General features: G+C 44.3%; 1 protein-coding gene across 1 annotated transcript; it reads left to right on the forward strand.

Annotated features, from left to right (window-relative positions):
* Positions 1 to 1,227: 1,227 nt before the first annotated feature.
* LOC100343347 (olfactory receptor 1G1-like) lies at positions 1,228 to 4,071 on the forward strand. Its single transcript, XM_002720448.1, has 2 exons — positions 1,228 to 1,398; positions 3,346 to 4,071. The coding sequence occupies exons 1-2, from the start codon at positions 1,228 to 1,230 to the stop codon at positions 4,069 to 4,071; spliced, it is 897 nt and encodes a 298-aa protein (XP_002720494.1).
* The last annotated feature ends 9,248 nt before the right edge of the window (positions 4,072 to 13,319 follow it).

The following is a 13,319-nucleotide window of genomic DNA, read 5'->3' on the forward strand; positions in this document are numbered from 1 at the left end:
GTAACTCCAACTTTCAAAGAAATAAAATTTAAAAATAAAAATAAATAAAATGATTAACTAGAATAAACCACTGCATGATATCCACATGCCATATCAGAACATCTGGGATCAGAGTCACATCTCCACTTCTGATCCAACTTCCTGTTAATGCGCATCCTGGGAGGCAGCAAATGATTCAAGTACTTGGGTCTTTACAACTGATGCAGGAAAACTGTTGAAATACTTACTTAAGGTATACTAAGCTGATCTTCTGTATATTAAGATAATCGAAAATGAATCTTGATGTGAATGGAAGGGGAGAGGGAGGGGGAAAGGGGAGGGTTGTGGGTGGGAGGGACGGTATGGGGGGGGAAGCCATTGTAACCCATGAGTCGTACTTTGGAAATTTATATTCATTAAATAAAAGATTAAAAAATAAATAAATAAATAAAAATTTAAAAAAAAACACTAACTTAAAAAAAAAAAAAAAAAAAAAAAAAACAACTGATGCAGGAGATCAGCACGGAATTCCCAGATCCTGGCTTCATCCTGGTCCCGCCCCATCTGATGTGGGTATTTGGGGAAAGAACCAGTGAATGGAAGATATCTTTATCTGTACCACCATCCCTCTGCCTTTCAAATAAACTTCTTGTTAAAATGTGGTATTTTTTAAAAAGATGAAATACATTCAGTTTTTAAAAAGAAAGGAAATTGTATCTAATGCTGTGCATGTGTGAACTTAGAGCACAATATACTAAATTAAATAAGCCAGTTACAAAAAATACTGCACAATTCCACCTGGATGCAATACCTAGGGTAGACAAATTAATGGAAACAGTAGAATAATGGCGTCAGAAGCTTGGGGGAAGGAGAAATCAGGAACTTTTTTTACAATAGGTGATAGAATCTTCTTACTGCAGGATGAGAAAGCCCTGGGGGCTGCTGCACAATGTGAACACGCAGGACACGACCAGCATGCACGAGTACGCTAGAACCTGGGCTCCGTCACAGGAGTGCGCCACCCTCAGTGTTCCCAAAGGAAATGAAGAAGCCAGCCTGCACCTCAACATGGGAAAAGCCTGGTGCTGGCCGCGTGAATCCCAGCAGGGATCGCCCTCCCTGCATCAGTGCTGCTCCACACCAGCGGCGCTCTGGGGGGTCACAGTCCAGAGGGCACCGAGGCCAGGCTGAATAATCGCCCCATCTTTAACTAGGAGGTCTGGGACTGGCTCCCAGGAGACCCCGTGAATGCAATCTCGGCAGCTGTTCGTGGCCACTCCTCTACTTCAGGGCGAGCACCTCAAGCCCTGCACCGTCAGCGGCAGAAGGGAAGGACTGTGGGGTGCTAACCGCGTCTTCCTGGAGACAAACATGCAGAGGGCACCACGTCTGCATGATGGCGTCACCCAGCACCTCCAGGTAAGAACCGGGGCACGAGAATGGAACGAGGGCACAGCCAGCTGAGGTCTGTGTGAGCACACGCGCACACCCACCCTCTTCCCCACACACACACCCCACAGAGCATCTCCCTTTCTACCTCCCCTCCCTTTCCCCTTCTCCCTCTCTGCCAATCATTTTCGGGCCCTTCTGATCAACACGAGGGGTTTCTACACTCAGTGTCCATAAGGGACCAGATGGCCCAAACTGTGCTCATTGGGCACAATGGACTTCAGACCCCTCATCCCTAAGACCAATGGGGTCAGGACACCGGACTTGCGCTAAAGCAAAACCTGTGGCAATGAGAGCCTTGCAGCCCGAAGAGCGCCGTGTCAGTGAGGACATATCATTGTCATCATCCTCCTCATCTCCAATCACAGAATCAATGATGAAATCACGTCCCGAGGCATCACCCCCAGAATCACTCTATCACACTGTTAGTACCATACATTTACCAAATGTACTCGCATCGTATCTTTTTTAAAAAAATCAGGCTGGCGCCGCAGCTCACTAGGCTAATCCTCTGCCTCGTGGCGCCGGCACACCGGGTTCTAGTCCCGGTCGGGGCGCCGGATTCTGTCCCAGTTGCCCCTCTTCCAGGCCAGCTCTCTGCTGTGGCCCGGGAGTGCAGTGGAGGATGGTCCAAGTGCTTGGGGCCTGCACCCCATGGGAGACCAGGAGAAGTACCTGGCTCCTGCCTTCGGATCAGCGTGGTGCTCCAGCCGCGGCAGCCATTGGAGGATGAACCAACAGCAAAGGAAGACCTTTCTCTCTGTCTCTCTCTCTCACTGTCCACTCTGCCTGTCAAAAAATTATACAGTGGTTGATTTTTTTTAATTTTAAAATTATTTTTAATTATTATTTATTATTTAATAATAAAAAATTTAAAAATAATTTTAAAATTAAAAAAAATTAACCACTGTATAACTGCATAAAATCTTCTTTATCTCAATAAACAATGAATGATACTGGGCATGCAGGATTCTGGTATTTAACTAACGTTATACATGGTTTTCAAAAAGGGAGGCTTTGCCATTGACAATTCTGGGTACATTCATAGCCACCTAAATATAATGACGGTGATGATGGCGACAGCTTTTCATCTCATACTTTACCATGCACAACATCTCCTTTCAAAATAACCAGGATCAAAGACATGGGACTGAACACCTTCCTTTATTAACAACAGCAATGGCTAAAATAGATTGAGTGCTTACTGTGTGCCAGCCTGCTTCACATTTCATAATCACTATCAAATTTAACCCTCAAAGCCACTCAATGCAATGTACTCCATAAATAACTCACTTACACAGGTGTGTCACTGAACACCAGAAAGATTAGGTGACTTTCTCAATGTCACACACATAAGAGTGGGGAAATTCTGTCACTTCCCTGTAGATGTATTAGAACTTTACTCATTGCAACAAAGAAAAATGACATTGAATATCTTGTCCCTGACTGTGCCTTGTATTTGCTCCTCTACACTGTCAAGGAGAAATACTGGAATTCCTTACTTTGGTCATACATCAGGATTCATAAAGAAATTTCTCTTTTATTTAAAGAAATTTATTAATATATTAGATTCTCTGGGTCACAGTAAATGCCTGATAATTATTACAACAGAATTCTCATCAATTCTCATATTAATGTGATATTAATACAAAGAACAGATCCAGTGTAGTTCCTAGATACAATTCTAAGAATAATAATACTTCCTATTCTCCTTCCCTCTTTTCCTCCCTCCAACTTCGTTCTTTTGTTTCTAATTTTTGAGATCACATAATTAATTTACATTATAGTCAAAGGCTTAATACAAAATTAAGACTTCAAGTAAAAAGCAAAAAGACCATAGTTCACCTGGAATATAGGCAAGGTCTAGGAACAGTAAGCAAATGAAAAGGTGTCCATGTCACTCATACACAGTAAACTTTTGTCGATACCTGCTTCACCTGCACCATTGTCCCCAAGGGGCTGGTGGACATCCACACGCAGAATCACAGCATCTCCTACACTGGGTGCCTCATTCAGATGTACTTCTTCATGGTGTGGGCCCTGCTGGATGACTTCCTGCTGGCCGTGATGGCTTACGACCGCTACGTGGCCATCTGCCTTCCTCTCCACTACACCACGGTCATGGGTCCCCGTCGCTGCCTGCTGCTGGTGGCCGCATCCTGGCTCTGCTCCAACATGCTGGCCTCTTCACTCACACTCCTGATGGCTCACATCTCCTTCTGCGCCTCTCACTCCATCCCACACTTCTTCTGTGACGTTCTCCCACTCCTTAAGCTTGCCTGTTCGGACACCCAGACCTTTCACATCATCATGTTCTCTGAAGCTGCCCTCTCAGGCGTGGTCCCTCTCACCTGTGTCCTGCTCTCCTATGCCCACATCATGCACACAGTCCTCAGGATCCCCTCTGCTGGAGGGAAGCACAAAGTCTTCTCCACCTGCAGCTCCCACCTGACGGTGGTCACTCTCTTCTACGGAACAGTCTTCCTGGTGTATTTCCAACCCTCGTCCTCCTACTCAGCAGGCACTGGAATGGTGGCATCCGTGGTGTACACAGTGGTCACCCCCATGTTGAATCCCTTTATCTACAGCCTGAGGAACAAGGATATGAAGCAGGCTCTGTTGAGACTCCTGGAATGGAGATGATGCTCTGTCCCATTAAAAACTTCTTCCAAACATAGAAGCCCAGTCTTTTCAACGTGTCTTCCTCCCTAAATTTACACATTACATATCGGGGGGGGGGGAATCACATTGGAGACAAAAGCTTTACAAGCAGAACCAACAAAATGAAGACTCTGACTTTGCAGGACCATTATAAAAGCAGCTAACAAAGCCATCATTGTGGTGTGGTGGGTTAAGCTGCCACCTGCAATGCTGGCATCCCACATGGGTGCTGGCTCAAGTCCCAAATGCTCCATTTCTGAGCCAACTTCCTTCCTGGAAAAGCAGAGGAGGGTGGCCCAAGTGTTTGGACCCCTGCACCTATGTGGGACACCCAGATGAAGCTCCTAGTCTAAGGCTTCAGCCTGACTGACCAACTACTTGGCATTGCAGCCTTCTGGCGAGAGAACCAGCAGGTGGAAGGGGTGTGTGTGTGTGTGTGTGTGTGTGTGTGAGAGAGAGAGAGAGAGAGAGAGAGAGAGAGAGAGAGAGAGACTCCCTCTTCTCTCTGTAACTTGGATTTTCAACATAAACAAACAAATCTTAAAAATAGCATCTCAGACTTACCAAGGACAGACAGCAGTGATCAGCAGTCCCTATGGGGTGACATGATTTGGTTGGTATATGTATCCAAAGAGATTCACACACACACACACACACACACACACACACACACACATGAAAATGCCAGTAGTCAACTGGAGGCTTCTAAGAAAAAAAATCTATTATGGGCCGGCGCCGCGGCTCACTAGGCTAATCCTCTGCCTGCGGCACCGGCACCCCAGGTTCTAGTCCGGTTGGGGCGCCAGATCCTGTCCCGGTTGCTCCTCTTCCAGTCCAGCTCTCTGCTTTGGCCTGGGAAAGCAGTGGTAGATGGCCCAAGTCCTTGGGCCCCTGCACCCACATGGAAGACCCAGAAGCATTCCTGGCTCCTGGCTTCAGATCAGTGCAGCTCCAGCCATTGCCGCCAATTGGGGAATGACCCAGCAGATCAAAGACCCCTCCCTCCCTTCCTGCCTCTCCCCGCCTCTCCTTCTCCCCACCTCTCCCCACCTCTCCTTCTCTGTGTGTGTGTAATTCTTTCAAATAAGTAAATCTTTTAAAAAATTGACCAAGTGACTATAAACTAGTAGTAGCAGAATCTAATCAAGTTAGTGGAATCCAACCCAGCAAATGAACATCCTTTACCTTGTGGTAAAGACTGGGAGCCATAATCAGAGTGAAATGATGTGCCAGGGACTTACATTCTGCCCCAGTTATTTCTGCTGGTTCACTGTTATGGTTTGACCTGACTCCCAAAGACTCATGTGTGTTCAAACCTTTTCCCCCGTGTTGAGAAGTGGTGGAATCTTCAGGAGTGGGACCCAGCGGGAGGTGGTCAGGTCACAGGTAGCACTGCCAGCCCTCAAGAAAAAAAAATGGGTGTAGCTCTTGAGGGACCCCAGATAGCTTCCCCTAAGAGTGAGGTGTTACCACAGAGCGGGCCTGGCCCCTGAATCTCTCTGGCTTCCCGTCTTGTCGTGTGATCTCTTCCATGTACTCCCACCACAGTGATTTTATCTGCTGCGAAGCCCTCACCAGAATAAGAGCCCACTGCACGAGTCTGACTCTCCAGAATTGCCAGCCAAATAAACTATCCTCATAAGGTCCCCAAAATGTGGTGTTTTACTGTAATAGCAAAAAATGGACTAAGAGCTGTATGTGAGATAAACACAGAGTTAATACATACTTATGGGAAAAGGCTGAAAGCTGCCCTCCTAAGTTGAAGTGTAACATCAAGATGCCTGCTCTAATCAGTCCTGTTCAACACTGTTTTGGAGATTCTAGCCAGAGAAATTAAGAAAGAAAGAAAATAAGTTTGTAAAGAAATTTCACTGGGGGCCGGCATTGTGGCAGGTAAAGCCACCACCTGAGACACCAGCATCCCATATGGGCACTGGTTTGTGTCCCAGCTGCTTTGCTTCTGATCCAGCTCCCTGCTAATGGCCTGGGAAAGCAGCAGAAGATAGCCCAAGTCCTTGGGCCCCTGCACCTATGTGGGAGACCCACAAGAAGCTCCTGGCTTAGGTCTGGCCCGGCCTGGCCATTGCAATCATTTGAGGAGTGAGCCAGTGGATGGAAGATCAATCAATCTCTTTAACTGTGCCTTTCCAATAAATAAAATAAATCTTTAAAAATTTTTCACTAACAATTCCATTGTTCCTTTCTTCTAGTCTGTCTTTCTTTGATTTTATTGTATTTTTGTAGTGATACACTTTGATTTCATTAACTTTTTCTTTTGTGAATCTACTATACTGGTTTTTTGCCTTTGTGGTTACCAGGAAACTTTTATAAATATCTTATTTTAATATTCTTTAAGATTTATTTATTTGAAAGGCATAGTTACAGGTAGGCAGAGTCAGAGAGAGAGAGAGAGAGAGCAAAGTCTTCTATCCACCAGTTCACTCACCAGACAGTTGTAATGGCCCAAGCTGGGCTGATCTAAAAGCCAGGAGCTTCATCCATGTCTCCCACGTGGGTGCAGGGGACCAAGGACTTGGGCCATCTTCTAAAGCTTTCCCAGGCCATAGCAGAGAGCCAGATAAGAACTTGAACAGCCAGCACTTGAACCAGCACCCATATGGAATGCCAGCACATATTTTAATATTCTACATTAAGCTGACAACAATTTAACTTCTGCTCCTTTCTCCTCCTCTTCTTGTAATCCCATAATTCAGATATTTGTTTGGTGACATCCCATAGGTCTCTTATGCTATCCTCATTCTTTCTCAATATTTTCTTTTGTGTTTAATTGGCCAATTTCAAATGATACCTTGTAGGGCACTGATTTATATTTCTACATGATCAAATCTTCTATTAAAGTCTATTTGATGTTCAGTTCTGTCACTGTATTCTTCAGTTTCAGGACTTTTGTTTATTTCTCTATCAAACCTGAGGCCAGGCATTTGGCCTAGAAGTTAACATGCTAGTTAAGATACCTAGATCCCACATCAGAATACCTGGGTTCAATAGCCAGCTCTGGCTGCTAACTTGAACTTCATAAGGCAAACCCTGGGAGGCAGTGGTGAGATCTCAAGTAGTTAGATCACTGCCATCTCTTTGGGAGATCTGGATTGAGTTCCTGAGTCCCAGCTTCAGCCAGGCCCAGCCCTAGCAACTGCAGGCATTTGAGAAATAAATCAGTGGATGAGGGGTCTCTCTCCCTCCCTGCTTCTCTCCCCACCCCCCTTTTCCCCTCTTCCCCTCCCTCTCTCCTTCTTCCCTCCCACTCCCCCCCCCCAAATAATACTGCTTTTCAAGATATACTACAGGGTTGTTATAATCAAGCAGCCTGATATTGGCACAAAAAATAGACATGTAGACCAATGGAACAGAATAGAAATGTCATAAATTAACTCACATATGTACAACCAACTAATTTTTGACAAATCATTCCAAGGAAAAAAGACAGCTTTTCAACAAATGATGTTGGGAAAATTGGATTTCCACATGCAGAAGTTTTAAACAAGACCCCCACCTTACAGACTATACAAAAATAAACTCACAGCAGATCAAGCACCTGAACTTAAGATCTGCAACCATCAAATTACTAAAGGAAAACACAGGGGAAATGCTGCAAGACACTGGCTTAGAAAAAAGGATTTCTTAGATAATATGTCACAAGCACAGGCAATAAAAGCAAAAATGGACAAATGGGATTACATCAAGCTACAAAGTTTCTGCACAAAGGAAACAAAGTGAAGAGGCAACAAACAGAATGGAAGAAAATATTTGCAAACTGTGCATCAGATAAAGTGTTAATATCTGAATATATAAGGAGCTCAAGAAACTCAAAAACAAAGCAAACAATCCAGTTAAGAAGTGGGCAAAGGACATGAACAGACATTTTTCTAAGGATAAAACAGCCAACAGACACATGAAAAGACATGATCAGGATCGCCTAGCCATCAGGAAAATGCAACTAAAACCCACAATAAAGTATCACCTCATCCCTGTTAGAATGGCTATTATCCAAAAATCAAAACATAACAAATACTGGCAAGACCACAGAGGCAAAGGTATACTAATACATTGTGGGTGGGATTGCAAATTAGTACAAACATTATGGAAAGCAATACTGAGATCCCTCAGAAAACTGAAAATAGATCTGCCATATCACCCAGCTATTCCACTTCTGGGAATAAATACAATCAGCATATGAAAGAGATGCCTGCATTCCCATGTTTATAGCAGCTCAATTCACAATAGCTAAGATCTGGAATCAACCCAAATGTCTATCAAATGATGACTAGAGAAAATGTGGTATACATACCTGATGGAATATTACTCACTCATAAATAAGAATGAAATCCTCACATGTGGATGCAACTGGAGGCCATTACGCTAAGTGAAACAGGCCAGACTCAGAAAGACAAAAACCCCATTTTCTCTTACTTGTGGAAATTAATAAATATAGAGAGTATCAAAATTGTGTGAATGTCATATAATTTGGTCATTATAAACATTGCTTCCCTGAGTCATACCATGGAAATGACAACATACTCTTCTTTCCCCGCATTGAAAAAAGGAATGGAGAGAATAGTAAGGCCTCTCGAGTACTAATAATATTTTGTTCTTAATTGGGGTTTTGGTTATGAGTATACTCAGAGACCAAAAAACTAATTTATCTGCATACTTATGTGCATTTCTTGATAGGCATACTGTATTTCAATAAAATTTTTAAGAGAGATTCAAATCAGAAAGAGGAAGACAAAATAAGATAAATATGGAATGCTGGGTACAGCATTTATCTTACTCCACACTTGGGTTGGAATCAAGGCAACTTCTGAGTCAAAATGAGTTAGATATTCCAGGGAAGAGTATGATGCTTCATTTGTACTTACATGATCTTAAACAGAAATGCTTTTTTTGCTGTCTGCCATTTTAAGAAAAATGAGATTTTTCAATGAGTAAGAAAGTCGTAATCACTCAAAGAAGGGAATTATGGCCATTTACAGCACAAAAAAGTTCTTGAAAGAAAGATTGCTTCCTGTTTACTTTGCAGCTGAGTTTATCTGTGTCTGTTATTCCCAACTTGATGTTTAGAGGGGCAGATTTTTACTGAGTATGAGCCAAATTTTCCTTTCTCACAAATGATTCTAAAAGTAAGACATCGCCTCCATGTTTATAGATAAAATCAGGAGTGTGACAGTGAGGCTCATGGTTAAGAGTGCTTAGTAGATGCTCAACCAGGTCAGAGGGTTCCTGTCCCTAAAGAAGCCTGAACCAACGTGGCGGTGACCAAGCAGGTCTTTAAAGAGAGCATATTTGAGCTTCTGGTGCATGCAATGCCCTCAAATTAAATGTATAGAAAGCCCAGAAATTCTTCAAGGAATTGTAGTCACAAAAACAAAAAATCACTCATTGGCTTGAAAAGAGTAGAGACTACTGAACAGTCTCCATTAAAGATGATTTTGATTCGAAAATTCAAAAGGCTCTAAGTCCCCAACTTCCTACAGACAGAAAACAAAGAAATTATGTTCAAAGGGCCATGAAAATATGAGAAAGCTTCCAAGACCTCATGGGAAAAAACTGAATTATAGTTGGGGGGTGGGGGGAGACACACTGTGGCACAGGTTAAGCCACTGCTTGGGACACCACGTCCCACTTGAGAGCCAGTTAGGAGTCCCGGCCCCTCTGCCTCTGACAGCTTCCTACTAATGAGCACACAGAGATGTAACAAGTGATGGCTCAAGTACTTGCGTTCCTGTCACCCATATGGAAGGTCCAGATGGAGTTCCTGGCCCCCGTCTTTGACTTGGTTCAGTCTTACCTGTTGAGGGTATCTGGAGAGTGAAGCAATGGATGAAAGACTTCTATCTCTGTGTGTGTATGTGTATGTGTCTGTATGCATGTACACATGTGTGTCTTTCTACTTTCAAAAATTTTTGGAAATAAAAAATTACTTTCAAAAAATTTTGGTGCAAATTTTTTCCTGGGTCCATTTTTATTAATATAAAGAGAATAGATTTCATGTATTTCATAGATACAATTCTTTTAAGATTTATCTTATTTATTTGAAAGGTAGAGTTAGAGAGAGGGAGAGACAAAGGAAGAGAAAGAGAGAGAGAGTGGTATCTTCCATTTGCTAGTTCACTCCCCAAATGACTGCAACAGCCAGGAGCTTCTTCCAGGTCTCCCACTGTGTGTGCAGGGGCCCAGGCACTTGGGCCATCCTTGGCTGCTTTCCCAGGCATATACAGCAGGGAGCTGGATTGGAAGTGGAGCAGCGGGACTGAAAGTGGCATCCATATGGTATACTGGCACTGCAGGTAGTAGCTTAACCCACTTAGGGGTGCTACAGCACCAGCCCCTGAGATTTACTTATCTATTTGAAAGAGTAGAGAGAGAAGAAGAAACAGAAACAGAGAGAGAGGGGGAGAGGGGGAGAGGGGGAGAGGGGGAGAGGGGGAGAGGGAGAGAGGGAGAGAGGGAGAGAGGGAGAGAGGGAGAGAGGGAGAGAGGGAGAGAGGGAGAGAGATCAAGATCTATCCACTGGTTCACTCTCCAAATGGCTGTAATGGCCAGGCTGGGTCAGGCTGAAGCCAGGAGCTTCATCCAAGTCTCACACATGGGTGCTAGGGCCCGTGGACTTGGGCCACACTCTGCCGTCTTGCAAGGCGCATCAGCAGGGAGTTGGATCAGAAGTGGAACAGGGGCCGGCACTGTGGTGCAGTGGGTTAAAGCTCCACCTTGAAGCACCAGCATCCCATATGGGCGCCGGTTTGAGTCCTGGCTGTTCCGTTTCTGATCTGACTCTCTGCTGGCCTGGGAGGGCAGTGGAGGATGACCCAACTTCTTGAGCCCCTGTACCGCTTGGGGGACCCAGAGGAAGCTCCTGGCTCCTGGCTTCGGATCAGCTCAGCTCTGGCCATTGTGGTCATTTGGGGAGTTAACCAGTGGAATGGAAGACTTCTCTCTCTCTCTAGCTCTACCTCTCACTGTAACTGTCTTTCCAATAAAATAATTCTAAAAAACAAATGAACAAAAAGAGATCTTTAAAAAAAAAAGGGGGGGGTGCTGTGCTGTGTCACAGAGGATTAATGCCCTGGCCTGAGGCACCAGCATCCCTTGTGGGCAACGGTTCAAGACCTGGCTGCTCCACTTCCGATCCAGCTCTCTGCTATGGCCTGGGAAAGCAGTAGAGGATGGCCCAAGTCCTTGGGCCGCTGCAACCATGTGGGAGACCCGGGTGGGGAAGCTCCTGGCTTCAGATCAGCACAGCTCTGGCCATTGCGGCCGATTCAGGAATAAGCCATCAGATGGAGGACCTCTCTCTCTCTCTCTGCCTCTCCTCTCTCTGTGTGGCTCTTTCAAATAAATAAATCTTAAAAAAAAAATGGAACAGCCAGGACTTGAATTGACATCCATATGGGATACTGGCATCACATCTCAACCCACTAAGCCACACTGTCAGCCCTCATAGATACAAGCCTAAGAAAATAACCACACTTCCCTCCCTCTCTCCCTTCCTCTCTCCATCAAGCACCCATCTTCCTTTTTTTTAAGGTGCAAGATTTTGAAACTATCAAGTTTGTCATAATATGGATTTTCCTTTCCCCTTTTTAAAATTAATTTTAATATCTAACAATTTTAACACATTGCTATATTCATTTATTTGTACTTATTATATATATGCATACTGTTTTCTCTTAAAAAGAGGGATATTACTATCACAAAATGTGGGATTCATGACAACAATGATGAAACAATTCTACATGGCCTGATTCATTAGCAATATTTGTAACTATAAACCAAGTAATATGACATTCACACAATTTGTAGCCTTCTCTCTATAGACAGATATGTATCAACTTTCACAAGAAAAAATGTCATATTTATCTTTCTATATTTGGCTTAAATCACTTAGCATAATCATCTCCAGTTCCATCCAGTGTGTTGCAAATGTCAGGATTTCCTTCTTTTTTAAGGCTGAGTGACATTCCATCATGAAAATCAGGGACAAGGAACCTTTTCTCTGCCAATGACCATCTGAATATTTATAACGCCATTTGCAAGACACACAAAATCAGCAACTTAAAAATCAGCCTTGGGGCCCACAGTGTAGCTTACTGGGTTAAGCCTCCTCCTATAGTGTTGGCAATCTCATATGGGCACCAGTTCAAATCCAGGCTGCTCCACTTTTGACCAGGAGGAAGCTCCTGGCTCCAGGATTCAGATCAGCCCAGCTCCAGACATTGCAGCCATTTGGGAAGTGAACCTGGGGATGGAAGACTTCTCTCTGCTTCTCAAACAAATAAATGAATCTTTAAAAAAAAAAATTCTGTGCATCTCCTTGTTCATTGCTAAATTACTTTCCAAATTACGGTGATTTTAAGTCTTTTTTTTAATTAGCTTGCTGTATTTGGTCAAACATTTGATTAATTCACCCCTAATGTGATGGCTGGAACCGCTTCTCTTTGGGGAGGCATATGATGTTAACTGGTATTGATGATGTTGATATTTGCAACTGCTTTTCCAGGTTTGCCTTGGTCAGTTCGGAGCTCAGTTAACTCTTCCCCTTTTTCTTAAGGGAAAAAAAAAAAAAAAGGCTTGAAAGGCAGAGAGAGAGATCATCCATCTGCTTTTTTACTACCTAAATGACCTCAACGGCCAGGGCTGGGTCAGGCTGAAGCCAGCAGCTGGAAACTTCCCCCAGGTGTCCCACATGAGTGGCAGGGGCCCAAGCACTTGAGCCATCTTGCACTGCTTTCCCAAGTGCATTAGCAAGGATCGGATTGGAAGTGGAGCAGCCAAGACACAAACAGGCGCTCATGCGGGAATTCGGGCACTGCGGGCGGTCTGCCACAGTGCCAGCTCCCATGATGTGAACCCTTGAAAAGAACGGCTCGCAGTAACAAGTTGTTCTGAACACAGATGCGTGTGTCAACGCATGCCTCCTCCAAGTGAGATCCATCATTGCTTATGCGACGCTTCTAGAACTCAAGCAGCGAGAGGTTGCTGTACCTGGCTTTCAGCTCATCACCGCCGTGCAGCTGAGTGATTTTTAGACTGCACGGAATCAGGCACATCAGCTGGTTCCAATGTGGGCAATGAATCCATTAACTCCCAACCCAGCCTCGTGCCTCCCGCAGAGGGTAACCTACTCAGCGAAGACTGGAATTTTCCACAAATAGGAGCAGTATTTATTTAACAGTGGAGGGAACAGACACACATTCACGTGTGGGTGTGGG

This window comes from Oryctolagus cuniculus, chromosome 1 (genome assembly GCF_964237555.1).
Source record: "Oryctolagus cuniculus chromosome 1, mOryCun1.1, whole genome shotgun sequence".
Taxonomy (NCBI): Eukaryota; Metazoa; Chordata; class Mammalia; order Lagomorpha; family Leporidae; genus Oryctolagus; species Oryctolagus cuniculus.